The sequence below is a fragment of the Pelodiscus sinensis genome, chromosome 2 (genome assembly GCF_052426305.1).
Source record: "Pelodiscus sinensis isolate ZL-2025 chromosome 2, ASM5242630v1, whole genome shotgun sequence".
NCBI lineage: Eukaryota > Metazoa > Chordata > Testudines > Trionychidae > Pelodiscus > Pelodiscus sinensis.
The window spans coordinates 249,408,132-249,422,306 of record NC_143053.1 but is presented as its reverse complement, the minus strand read 5'-3'; the positions used below and the strand labels follow the sequence as shown (position 1 = coordinate 249,422,306).

At 42.7% G+C, this 14,175-nt stretch overlaps 1 protein-coding gene across 5 annotated transcripts in view; it reads right to left on the bottom strand.

Annotated features, from left to right (window-relative positions):
• Positions 1–14,175, bottom strand: part of TTC21A (tetratricopeptide repeat domain 21A) — a 69,921-nt gene that overhangs the window by 6,069 nt on the left and 49,677 nt on the right. For all 5 annotated transcript variants that reach the window (XM_089776795.1, XM_075922843.2, XM_075922846.2 and 2 more), the window contains 6 exons: positions 9,346–9,534; positions 7,814–7,924; positions 6,653–6,734; positions 6,366–6,516; positions 2,996–3,157; positions 575–770 (listed from right to left, as the gene is read on the bottom strand). In XM_089776795.1, the coding sequence (XP_089632921.1) occupies positions 575–770; positions 2,996–3,157; positions 6,366–6,516; positions 6,653–6,734; positions 7,814–7,924; positions 9,346–9,534 (891 nt within the window). The remainder of the gene's footprint in view (positions 1–574; positions 771–2,995; positions 3,158–6,365; positions 6,517–6,652; positions 6,735–7,813; positions 7,925–9,345; positions 9,535–14,175) is intronic.

The window sequence follows — 14,175 nt, the reverse complement described above, 5'->3', positions numbered from 1 at the left end:
TGGTTCTGTTGAAGTCAATGAAAAAAATCTGTTACTTCAATTATTTCAGCCATTGAATTTGTTGTAAAGGTTCATTCTGAGTCTAAGTACAATGATTTTAGCACACAATAAAAAGAAAGCTAAGCAAACATTCTACAGCTTTATTTCTAACCTGCAGATGTTACAGCTTACATTTTTCTCTCCTACTAAGCCTTTTAACAACGAAATAACACACAATTAAACATTTTTTTCTTCCTCTCCCCTCTTATTCTCACTGGTCTGGAGCCTACTCAAGATCATCTGATCTGAAGAAGTGGGCTTTGCCCACATAAGTGCATGATACTTGGTTAGTCTCTAAAGTGTCACAGGACTACTCATTTTTAAAGTTACAGACTAACGTGGCTACCCCTCTGAGACTTTTACACATTCAAACAGTAGCACCTTGCTGTACTATTAAGTTCGAAGCCCTTAGCAGTTTAAATTTAAGGAGAAAACGGGTGGTTATTCAACTGAAAACATTTCTAATAAAAAGCATGTTATATATTAGTATTTTACAACAGAGGAGAACCTAAGATGATTTGAAGAATTTACTTACCTCATTTTGAGCCATTTCTACAAATACACTGAGAGCTTTCTCCACATTAAGTTTGTCCTTTGTGGCCATCAAACAGCAGTTCTGTAACATCTTCATCTGATTTTGTCCCTCTTGTGAGTGAGGATAAAACTCTTTCAGTAGTTTCTCTGCTGTGCGTATCCCATGTTGCTGAGATTCTTTCTTCTCTTTTAAATCACTGTTAAAATTAAATTCTACATAATGATTCCCAGCTTGTCAAATCCTACTTATGATAAGGCAATGTCTTTTCATTCCAATAGCACCATATTTAACAGAACAGATTTGCATTTCTTCTTCCCAATATATCATAAATACATACATATTAAATTACAGACCCATGTCCCCTCCAAACCAGAGCTAAAGGAGCTTAACCTGCCACAACCTATGTACCTGTTCTGTGTCTAAATTCAGGCCAATAGTCTCTAGGCCACTCAGTCTGGTACTTTCAACAAGCATTAAATTCCCCCCCCCCCCTTTAAAAAAAAAAAGCACAAATGTGGCAAACATTTCTATTTTCTCTTAGGCTACGTCTACACTGGCCCCTTTTCCGGAAGGGGCATGGTAATTTTTGAGATCGTAATAGGGAAACCCGCGGGGGATTTAAATATCCCCCGCGGCATTTAAATAAAAATGTCCGCCGCTTTTTTCCGGCTTTTAGAAAAGCCGGAAAAGAGCGTCTACACTGGCCCCGATCCTCCGGAAAAAGCGCCCTTTTCCGGAGGATCTTATTCCTACTTTGAAGTACTTTGAAGTAGGAATAAGATCCTCCGGAAAAGGGCGCTTTTTCCGGAGGATCGGGGCCAGTGTAGACGCTCTTTTCCGGCTTTTCTAAAAGCCGGAAAAAAGCGGCGGACATTTTTATTTAAATGCCGCGGGGGGTATTTAAATCCCCCGCGGGTTTCCCTATTACGATCTCAAAAATTACCATGCCCCTTCCGGAAAAGGGGCCAGTGTAGACGAGCCCTTAGGCTATGTCTACACTACATGCTTCTTGCGCAAGAAACCTTTTGCGCAAGAGCTTTTGCACAAAAACATCTTGCGCAAGAGCACATCCACACCTCAAAGAACATCGCAAAAGCCATGTGCTTTTGCGCAAGAGAGCATCCACACTGCATGGACGCTCTTGTGCAAGAAAGCTCCAATTGCCATTCACAAAATGGCCATCAGAGCACCTGTGCTTTTTCCCCACTAAAAGTAGTTATGCCTCAGAAAAGGAGGTTTACCTACGGCGGAAAAAGCCTTCTCTTCTGCCATTTAACTGCCCATTTAATTGCGTAAGAGCTCATTTGAGGTATGGACACTCGCAGGTTTTTGCACAAAAGCCTCGTAGTGTAGATGTAGCCTTAAGCTATGTCTAGACTACATGGTTCCGTCGACGGAGCCATGTAAACTAGTTTACCCAGCATAGGCAAAGAAGTGGAGATTTAAATAATCCCTGCTTCATTAAAATAAACATGGCTGCCGTGCTGTGCCGACAATCAGCTGATCCGGCACAGTGCGGTAGTCGGGATCTGTCGGCTGGGGAAGCCTTTGCCGACCGATTCTGTATACCTCGTTTCATGAGGCATAAGGGATCGGTCAGCAAAGGCTTCCCCAGCCAATAGATCCGCGTGTAGACTGCCGTGCTGTGCCGGATCAGCTGATCGTTGGCACTGCATGGCGACCATGTTTATTTTAATGAAACAGGGATTATTTAAATAGCTGCTTCTTTGCCTATGCCGGGTAAACTAGTTTACATGGCTCCATCGATGGAGCCATGTAGTCTAGACATACCCTTAGTGAATACATCATAGAGGGCTCAGCTAAACTATAACCCTTTGCTTTGCCTCCCTTTTACACTTTGGCTGTGTCTACATTGGCACCCTTTTCCGGAAAAGGGATGCTAATGAGACAAGTCGGAATTGCAAATGCCACGGGGGATTTAAATATCCCCCGCGGCATTTGCATGGACATGACTGCCGCTTTTTTCCGGCTCGGGGCTTTGCCGGAGAAAAGCGTCAGTCTAGATGGGATCTTTCGGAAAATAAAGCCTTTTCCGGAAGATCCCTTATTCCTGATTTTAAGAGGAATAAGGAATCTTCCGGAAAAGGCTTTATTTTCTGAAAGATCCCGTCTAGACTGGCGCTTTTCTCCGGCAAAGCCCCGAGCCGGAAAAAAGCGGCAGCCATGTTCATGCAAATGCCGCGGTTGATATTTAAATCCCCCGCGGCATTTGCAATTCCGACTTGTCTCATTAGCATCCCTTTTCCGGAAAAGGGTGCCAATGTGTAGACAGCCATGGAGTGGAGAAAGAAATGACCAGAGCTTTACGTTAATCTTAGACATATAATGAAAGTGAATTTGGTATTCCATTACGTTTCTCAATTACAAATAGTTTCCATAAAAGTCGGGTTTCTCTTTTACCTGTACTCTTCACTGAGGCTTTCAAACACTTCTCCTCCTATTATCTCATTATCAGGATTTAAGCAGATCTGAATCATATTGCTGATGGCTTTCTGGCCCCAGTCACTATCCTTTCGAGCTTTGTTGAAATACTTGAGAGCCTGATTGGGCTGTCCCATGTACCTGTATGGAGAGAATATGTAATATGCAGTTGCAACAGGAGTGTAGGGTGATCATCAATTTTCATAATATTTTCATATTTATATACATAAAGCACTAATGAAAAAGATTTTGTCAATATGGAAAAATCTTGTAATATTTATAAAGATGGAATCTATTATACAGAGGAATAAAAAAAAGTGCACAATCTGCCTCAGATGCTTGTTTGGAATATTTTATATTATACTGATGTTCTTTTATGCATTGATTCTTTGACTGTAGTATATACTGCTTCGTATGATTATTTATTATTCTTTAGATGATATTCCCATTTTCCTGTATCTATTTGTCATCTCTGATATATTAATACAAAATCAAATTAGATAGAAAGCTAGAAAAATATAAAATGGTATAAAGACTAAATTGTTTAAATATGGCTGTGGTTCTATTGTTTGCTAATATTACCGGAATCCAGCAAAGGTTATACAGGCAGTCCCCGGGTTACGTACAAGATAGGGACTGCAGGTTTGTTCTTAAGTTGAATCTGTATGTAAGTCGGAACTGGCGTCCAGATTCAGCCGCTGCTGAAACTGACCGCCAGTTCTGACTTACATACAGATTCAACTTAAGAACCCCAAGCTTCCCCAAGTCAGCTGCTGCTGAAACTGATCAGCGCTGATTCCAGGAAGCCTGGGGCAGAGCAACTCTGCCTCGGGCTTCCTGTAGTCAGCGCTGGTCAGTTTCAGCAGCGGCTGACTTGGGGACGCCTGGGGCAGAGCAGCTGGGGTGCTGCTGGGTTGCTCCAGTAGCACCGCTCCTCGGCGCTACTGGACCAACCCAGCAGCACCCCAGCTGCTCTGCCCCAGGCGTCCTGATTCAGCCACTGCTGAAACTGACCAGCAGCGGCTGAATCAGGACCTGGGGCAGAGCAGCTGGGGTGCTGCCGGGTTGGTCCAGTAGTGCCCAGAGCGGGCGCTGCAGGACCAATCGGCAGCGCCCCAGCTGCTCTGCTCCAGGGTCCAAAACAAAAGCCTGGTCTGCTGGGGGGGGGGGCTTGAGTCCCAGTGCCTGTGGTCTGCTGGGGACGGTCTCCAGCAGACCAGGGGCACCGGAGCAGCTTACGAACGGGGCTTTCTCGCCCCAGAGCTCGCAGGTAGCAATCCGCTACCTCGACCTCCGGGGCAAGAAAGCCCCATTCGTAAGTGCGGATCCGACATAAGTCGGATCCGCGTAAGTCGGGGACTGCCTGTATAGCAACCATACTAGGCCTAACATGAAGAAAAAGGAAAGGGAAATTAAAAAATACTAAACCTTCAGTTCAAGAAAGCACTTAATAATATGCTTAAATTCATTCATTTTCAGGAAACCACTTAAGTATATATTTAACTTTAAGCATGTATTTAGTTTAATTGACTTCAGTGGCATTTAAGTATAAGTTTAAATGCTTCCCTGAATAGGCATGTATGCTTTCCTGAATTGGGGCCTTAGTGAGCACTGCTGGAATCTTGGAAAGCTAGACGTTGGAAATGAACATAGATTATGTACACTTAAAAAATTAACAAAAATACATGAAACAAAATCCTAGCAAAACATAACAACCTGCTGAGCACACAATTCTCCCCACAAGGAAAGAATGGGCCATACATGATAGATGTTAGTCAAATTGTTTCTGAAGGACTAGAAAGTAGTCAGATACTACCATAAAGAGAGTGGAATACAAATCTATACAGAATAAATTTAAAAATACAACCCCCTGAAATAAAGAGGGAAATGATTGGTAGAATTGGCATGCAGCATTTATATTTGGGTTGTAGTAGTACACAACGGTTAGTAGGGGGCCTGACTCATGCCCTATCCTCTTACTGTTGACCATGATGGTCAAAAAAATCTTGAGAAGTATGTAAGTTCCAGCAGAATCATGTTAAGAAGCCAAGACCCTGGATCTGAAAACCCTGCACAGAGGATATCTACAGAATAAGTACGTTTACTGCTTTTTTTTCCTTTTAGCACTGCAAAGCCATCACAGCAAAGACTAAGGATACGTCTACACTGCATTATTTCACCATCCTGGTAAACCTCGTTTCATGAGGGATAAGGGATGGCTCGAAATAACACACTATTTCAAAATTTGGCACTGTGTAGACATGCCAAATTTCAAAATGGATTAAAGATAAGATACACAATTTGCATAGTGTTTAGGGTGCTTATTTCGAGTTTAGGGTGCTGTGTAGATGCACCCTATGAGAGCTATGCATTGTATTCCAATTAGTGCTTCATCAATAAATTCATGTGTTAAGTTCCAATCAATTTCACCCCCGGAATCATCTTCTGCTAATCAGAGTGCACAGATATTACTGAGGGTATAATTTGGGTATATCTTTATTATTCATAGGAAGGAAAGAAACCAGCTTAATTGGTTAGATCTCAGATTAAGTGCACAGAGATAATAGTTTAATAGAAAAGCATCTTTTGACTTGTCCTAGTTTGACACGTGAATCACTGAAACAAAGTATGTATGTAACCTTGCAATGCCATGTTTAGAGTCATATTTTCAAACACAGCCAGACGTCAAGGTTTCATTAAGATAGGCTACCTGCTGCTTTGACTGTGGGGCTCACCTGTTTGGAAAATGTTTTGAGATCCCCAAGTGAAAAGGTGTTATATAAAGCAGAAACTATTCTCCATCATTTGACCCTCATAACATAGAAGTTTAATATATTATATCCAAATATGCTGGGTAGATCCTGGCCTCTCGGAAGTCTATGGGACTTTTGCCATTGACTTCAAAGGGGTTAGATTTCACTCCTTGGTTTTAGAGCCATCTGAAATCAAACTTCCGTTCTCTTGTATTGAGATTTCTGAAGTTTGATACATTCAAGTCAACCAAGTTTATTCTATTCTATTATTAGTTCTATTCTATTCAGGCTCTTACAAACCACCCATTACTTCCCTATATTCCCCTTAACCTTAACCCTAAGGTTTTCTTTTCTCTATTTCAACATTGTCCTCTCCCACAAAAAGCTTTAAGTCCAGTAGAAAATCAAATTTGTACTAGAAATTTAACTTCCCAGCAAACCTGAAGGTACTGGTTTACTTTCAGTTCTTGCAAACCAAATTGCAGTGCTCACTTCGCAAAATAAACCTGAAATAGCACACACAGGCTACACAGGAATCGCATAGCCTTACATATCATGGTATTTATAACATTGATAAAGATGACAACACAAATTACCAGCAGTAAAGTCCTTTGCAGTAGTTATAACCAGGCTCCAAAGGTACTCGAGTTGATTTTTTCTTAGCCATTTCAAAGAAATATGTAGCTTTATCAAGTTTACCACTTCTTCTTAGCAAATCAGTTAACCTTTCCATGACTGAGAAGTTATCTAAAATGACAGAACATGCTACTTGGAAGTCTTGTTCATTAAATTAAGACAACAGAGTTGTCACATATTTTCATTAATTAGTCTTTTAAAATTAGTGTGAATCTGAAAAACCTCCACCTTATTTAATAGGCGATACCTGGTGCTTTATCCAGAACATTTTGGTAAAGATTTATAGCTTGTTCATACTTCTGTTTTCTAAACATAAGGTCTGCCATCATCTAATAGAGGGGGAAAAAACGCATTAAAAGTGACTGAGTTCAATTCCTTGAAAAGAACCAAAATGTAAAAGTTATGCTGAAATATTCTTGACAACCAAAAAAACACACCAACCCACTATATTTAAGAAATAACTAAGCATGAACTAGCATTAAACAATATTCCAGATGAAAATATGAAATATGCAATAAAACAACTATGCACTATTCTGATGGATAATTTAATTTAAAGACCAGATGTTGTTGCCTCTTGCTGGATTTAGGCCCAGTTCTCTCATTTGTACTTCAAGAGCCCTGTGTATTCTATAATTCTGCAGCTTTGAAATTTACCATAGAGTTCACCCCTTGCTTGTTTAACTCAAAGAAACTTCCTTTAAGGTTTCTCACATGTGTATTTGTTTATGGGATCAGTGCCTGTGTTAAGACCAAATAGTTCAAGCAAGTTATTCCTGGTACTAGTAGCTGTTGCACCAATTAACCTATTACATGGCTGAAACATAGGACTTCAGTAATAGGCTACGTCTAGATTGCATCCCTTTTTCGTAAAAGGGATGCAAATTAGATGTATCGCAATTGATAATTAAGCGGGGATTTAAATCTCCCCTGCTTCATTAGCATAAAAATGGCTGCCGCTTTTTTTCAGCTAGGAGCTTTGCCGGAAAAAAGCACCAGTCTAGATGCGGATCTTTCGGAAAATAAAGCCTTTTCCGAAAGATCCCTTATCCCTCTTAAAATAAGGGATAAAGATCCCTTATCCCTCTTAAAATAAATTGATAGACGAACATGATTACCCTCAAAAAGCAAACACTTGCCCATTATTCATAGGTAAGTATATACTTTATATTTTTTCTGCTCTTATGCAGATTGCTTTTTGGGATGTATACATTTGTCTTTCACTTTCCCCTTACCTCTCTTTCCTCTGATTCTTCATGGGAAAAGTTTTTTTAGTAGATGCAACCTATTTTGTTATCAATTGCAGCATAGCTACTTGGGTACAAGACATAGTATGCCAGTACACAAAGAATATGATTAGAATAGCCTAAACACTGGGCTATAGATAATTAAATATTAACCATTTATACCATTGTTGCAATTTCATTGCAATTGTCATCTTGAAGAAGCAGAGCACAATGATGTTCACATGCATCAATATCTCCTTGCGTCAAATAAAGACGAGCCAATTGCAATAATACCTGAGAGAATAAGGATTAATAATTAAAGAAAGCAAACATTTTGATGATCAATGTAATTTATATTGAGAGTAATTTTTTTCTTTCTTGATTCAGAATCCTATCTCAGAGGTTAGAGATGGACAAGATTTCAATGAAGTGACATTAAGAATAAATTTGTCCCACAATTACATTTACGTCATCTTCCTTTAGAAAGCAGAATACTCCATCTACAAGTATGTTCTTCAGTGCTTTTTCTTGCCTAGTTTTAAATTGTCCCAAGTTATAGGGATAGCATTATAAATAAACAGCTCCAGTTGATGTGGGGCTAAACAGCTCCTGAAAAGCCATGGTACATGCCATATTATCTTTGGAAATTAGTGTGATATGCATATGTTAATGTTGTTCTCATTTAAATGGAAGTTGCAGATGCTTGATCTTATGACATGCCCGAATGACATTAGCTCCCAATGAAGACAGTTAAAGGGGTGACAAAGAAAAGATTAATGCATCCCATAATGGCATTTGCTTTTTTTTTTTAACACTGTCACACTGCTGACTCATATTTAGCCTGTGATCCATCATAACCCCTAGATCCCTTTCTGCAGTACTCCTTCCTAGACATCTATTTCCTTCCTAAAGCGGAGTACTTTGCATTTCTCCTTACTGAATTTCATTCTATTTATCTCAGACCACTCATTGAATGAAATTCAAAAGATGTGCTATAAGAATTATTTTGGGGAAGTTCTGGCCTATGTAATAGAGGAAGTCAGATTAGATGACCACAGTAGTCCATTCTGGCCCTGAAATCTATGAAGTTGAGAGTGTACAGCATGACAAAGTTATGCTCAAAACTGCACCTTCTTGGAGAAAGAGAACATAGGCATCTAACTCAGCAAACTTCCAATGGACTTCAATTAATGTTCTGTCTGCACAGACAGAATTCATCAACAATATTCAAGACCATGTTGCATTGCTTAGTGGATCTAACCCTCAAAAATGCAAAGGGAGTTTTGTACATGTAAACCTTTTATGACTAGGCCCTTTCTTTGTTGTTAACAGAAATACATGTTAAAGAAAAATATATCATAGGAAAGGTTTTTTTTTCCTGGAGTTGGTGGTTGGTATTTAATTTCTAACACCACTGCTTTGGATTTTTTTAATTATACATATGACCTTTTTTTGTAACAATGAATTTTATAAAATAAAATGAAAAAGTGCTAGTAAAAGCCTGGACCAATAATTTCTTATTGCATGTATATTTTTTTTGGCTGCTGTTCTGCTGAAATGAAAAAATTAAGGATTTACTCTTGGTATTTGTATATGCTCAAATATATATTCAAATATACCCCATAAACAACAAAAATGGCTAACATAACAATTTTTCCAACTTAATGTTCACTTAAAGTATTGTTGAATTTTGTTGGATTTGAGGCAATGCTTACTTTACTATCTGTCTGAGTATAAGATAGTGCATCTTTATACCACTTCACAGCTTGTACATAGTCTTTCTCAATTAGGTATTCCTCAGCAAACTGTACACAGATCAGTGATGTCAACTGTTTCTGAGAAGGGATCAATTCAGGTTGTTCCAGAGGGATACGCTTCAGTATTCTCAACTGTATGTCAAAGGCCTTATGGAATAAACAAATATATGAAGAAAGGTTATTACTCAAACAGTAATGGAAGTAATTATTTTAAAAGTTTTTCATAATTTTGTTGGGCAGTAGGAGTCTAAACTTTATACTTGCTAAATTACTTAATATGTTTCAAAAAGTTTTTTTATACTATAAATCAAATTTGCATTCCATTCTCTGCAGTTACTTTCTTTTTTTAAGGTAATTGGGTTATCTTAATATTTTGCAATACTGGATTTTAAGAGTTTTTAGCCTATAGCCTTTTCATTTTTTTGGTGCTGTGATGGGGTGGAGGGGTTTGACTGGGAAAGCCGCGCACCCCGCACCAAAACAGCGCTTGGCCCCAGCGCCGTGGGAGTGCCGGGTATGCTCGGCAGCCGTGGCATACGCATGCATGGGGATTCCGGGGGCCGCCACGCTGGGACAGCACATGTGCCGGCGTCCCAGGGAGAGGGTGCTGGCTTTGAAAAGCAGGGTGCCTGGGCAGAGAAGGAGAGAGGAGATGAGCTGGATGAGGAGGGGAGCAGCACCGGCGAGGAAGGAGAGAGAGACCAGTGGCGGGATGAAAGTCATGGCGGAGGCGGTGAAGCCGACAAGCGGAAAGGAAGCAGCCCAGAACAGGACAGAGTCAAAGCCCGCGGGTCGGTGAGTTGCAGTACGGCCCCACCAGCTGAACAGGTTGCCGTTGTGCCTGTTCTTAGGGTCCTGGGCTGAGACCTGGCCCAGGTCTCCCTTCCCTCTTGGCGCTCGAGGGGCCATGCACTAGCGAAAAGGACCGTGAAAAAAAGACTGCTGTCTACCACTAGCTGGGGGTGCAGGTTAGATGGAGACACCCAGCGAGGAAGTCCTCCCCCTTGGGGAAGGACTACAACAAACTATAACAATTAACTACTATAGGCCACAGCACAGCTTCACAGGTGATTAATCAGCCCTGTACAATTGGTCAACTCAGCTCTGACTGGGCGGGGCTGATTAATCACCTGTGAAGCTGTGCTGCTGCGCAGCTTAGCGAAAACACTGCTGTAGGCAATAGCTTGGTGCATCTACTCTTTTACTATGTAACAGGTGAATATTCTCAAGGAATGAAATTCACCCATGTTTAGAAAGGTAGCACAAGATCAGTCGGATCTAAGTGGTGAATAGGCCTGAGATATATCTCCATATAGGCATGAGTTTTACCAAAGGTCTATACTTAACAATACCAAATGATTATAGCTGCAGGTTTGATAGACACATTTTTCTTCAACATAATATATCATTTAATGAGAACTGAGATAATGGTTCTTTATGGTGGATTCACAGAATAAGTGGAGATTCCCCATAATTTTAGACCCACCAATCATGCCATGGTGCTTATGGCACTGCTTAATCATTCACAATAATTACATGCACACAGCAATATAATAAAACCAACTAAAGAAAACAGACAAATTGAGAGAATCATATATCGAAATAAGATTATGGGGAAAGATTTTCAATATGGGGCTGACACTGGGGAAAATATCAGACTCAATTCCCTGTTTGTTACACCAGAAGAGAATTTGCCTCATTATCCTATGTTGTTTAAGAGTGGGTAGAATAGTCAATAGGAGGAATGAATTCCATAGCCCCGTGGTCACCAACCAGTAGATCGCGATCTACCGGTAGATCTCAGGGGCTTTAAGAGTAGCTCTTGAGCCCTCGCTGAACTGCGCACCTGTGCAGTACATTTACATTAGATTTCCTCATGTAATGTAGGCGGGGCTTCAAGGAAGGGGCAGGGCAGTAGATCTTCGCCTGTTCTGAGACTTAAAAAGTGATCTTGGGTGTAAAAAGGTTGGAGACCACTGCCATAGCCTATGACAATAAAATTACAATTGCTTGTCTACCTAAGTTGTAATGGTATAATCTTAAAGAACTGGAATGTATTAGAGCATAAATACTAGTGAGGAAAAGACTCAGCAAAGGAGGCAATGAATATATCCAAGGTCAATAGCAACATTCCATATGTACTGAAGTGCATAATGAATTATTTGAGCTAAACATGGAGGGCCTGGTTTCCAGAAGAGCTGAGTACTATAACTCTGGGTAAAGTCAATGGAAATTGCAAATGTTCAACACCTCTGAAAGTAAAAAAACATTGGACGAAATGTTGTTGTTGTTGTTTTTACTGTAACTGTGGTTCTTTGATATGGTGACGCAGACATGAATTCCACTTAGGTGTGCATGTGTCCAATACATTGGAGCCAGAATATTTTGCCTAGCAGTACCTAGAGAAAGGCAGTGCTTGTGCCTTGTGGCCACAGCTCTTCCCCTGGCTATATAAGACAGCAAGTCCCAGCCCCTTCAGTTCCTTTGCACCAAATTTCAAGAGTATAGACTCTGATGCAGATGGCTTGGAGGCAGGGTTGTGGAATACACATCTACGACATTTGTTCAACAGTCATAGTTACGGTAAATAACTGTTTCTTTTTCTCTTTGTAGATATAGTCACGTATTCCACGTAGGTGACTCACAAACAGGAGACGGGGCTCAGAGACTATTTAAAGGAGGACTGCAGAACTGTTCTACCAAAAGTCACATCTGCTCTGGATGCTGCAGTAATGACATAATGCTTGGTAAATGTATATATAGATGACAAAGTGGCGGCCCTTCACATGTCCAATACTGATACATCATTTAAATATTGGCAGTATAGCCTGTGCCCTTATAGAGTGACTTTCTCCCCTTTGAGGGGGGCATTGTTCACTCTATTTCATATGCTACTTTGATGCAGGAAGAACAACGAGAAGTCCTGTGGCACCTTATAGACTAAGGCTACGTCTACACTGGCACCCTTTTCCGGAAATGCTTAAAATGGAACAGTTTTCCGTTATAAGTATTTCCGGAAAAAGCACGTCTACATTGGTCCCGGAGTTATCGTTATAACGATGCGCTTTTCCGGAAAGCACGTCTACATTGGCGGTGCGCTTTTCCGGAAAAGCAGGAGCCCGGAACCATTTTGAAGAGGGCAAAAGGCCACCAGACCTTTCCGGGGGCGGGGCCGGAGCCGGAGCGCCGTTCAGACACGTGCTTAAAGGGGTCTCGCCAGACAGCCGTTGGTCTCCTGCTCCCGTGCCTTGGGGCCTCTGCCAGGAACTGACACCCTTAGCAGGTTTGGTGGTTGCCCTCTGAGTTTTGGGGACACCACCCTTTGGCCCCCAACTGCTTTTCCCTGTGTTTTGTTTTTTCTGCCCTGCTCTGTCTGCCATGGAGCCGTGGGTGGCCATGTGCCTGCTCGGGCCCCTGTTGGGGCTGTACAAGTGCCTGCAGCTCATTCCGCAGGCCGGTACCCTGCTGTTCATGAACCAGGAGGCAGAGATCGCATTGGACTCCCTCACCAGGAAGGCCATGGCGGTTGTGTGGCATCAGCACCCCACTGTGGTGAGGCCAGTCTGGAGTTTGGACAGCAGCACCGACTGGTGGGACCGGGTGGTCCTCGGACTATGGGACGACCAGCAATGGCGCCGGAATTTCCGGATGAGAAAGCAGACCTTCCAGCAGCTGTGCACCTGGCTCACCTCCGCGCTGCAGAGAGCCACCACTCGGCTGCGGGCACCCATCCCCGTGAACAAGAGGGTCGCCATCGCGCTGTGGAAGCTGGCCACACCGGACAGCTACCGCTCGGTGGCACAGCAATTCGGGGTGGGAAGATCAACCGTCGGTGTGATCGTCGTGGAGATAAGTCCCAGGGGGAGTGGGGTGAGGGGAGGGTGCTGCACTCCATGCCCAGGGACAGCCAAGACTCCAGGCTGGGTCACCCAGGGGTTTGGGCCGTCCCTCCCTTGCACAGGCCCGCTGGTGGGGGGAGGGGGCCCTGGTGTGCGTGTGCGTGTGTGTGTGTGTGTGTGCATGAGGACAGAGGGAATCAAGGGGGGGGGGCCCAAGGCAGCGCACACTCACCCCTGCCGTATGTGATGTGTTCCCTTGTGTTTCTCTGAACCCTTCTGCAGGTCGTCCACACCATCAACATTGTGGAGCGCAGTGGGGAGGCTTTCCTCCCTGCATGGATAGCAGCCAAGGCGCAGACATTCGAACAGCCCCACACAGCTGCTGTCCGCCAGGCGCGCCAGGATGCAGTGCACATCAGAGAGGCCCTGGTGGACATGTTTGCCCAAACCCCATAGTAGGGTCGCCTGGGTCTCCCCAGACTACTCCCTCCTATCCCCTGCCCTTCCCCACCCCCTCCCCTGACCTCCGCCCAATAGTAAAGCATCGGGTCAAAGCACATCAGCCATCATCGTGACTGTTCATCGGGTGCGTCGGGCTTAGTTAGGGTTTTTCTTTTTAGTTTAGGCTAGGGTTTAGGCCACCATCGCCTGTCCCGAAAAACAGCGAAGAGGATTCAGGGTTCGTGTGGAAGGCTCAAGTCAGCGTACCTGATTCCAGTCGTCTTCGAGGGATCAACTGGCTGTTCCTCTCCTGAGGCCCGGAAGGACCAAAGGATTGAGGTTGCCAGCTTTGCCGTCATCTTCCGTCGAGGAATATCCTGGCTGTTCCTCTCCTGAGGCCCGGAAGGACCAAAGGATTGAGGTTGCCAGCAACACTACCCAATTGTCCTCTCTGCGTCTAGACTATGTTTAATAATCTTTAGTGTGCATCTTTTAACCGTTCTTGCTT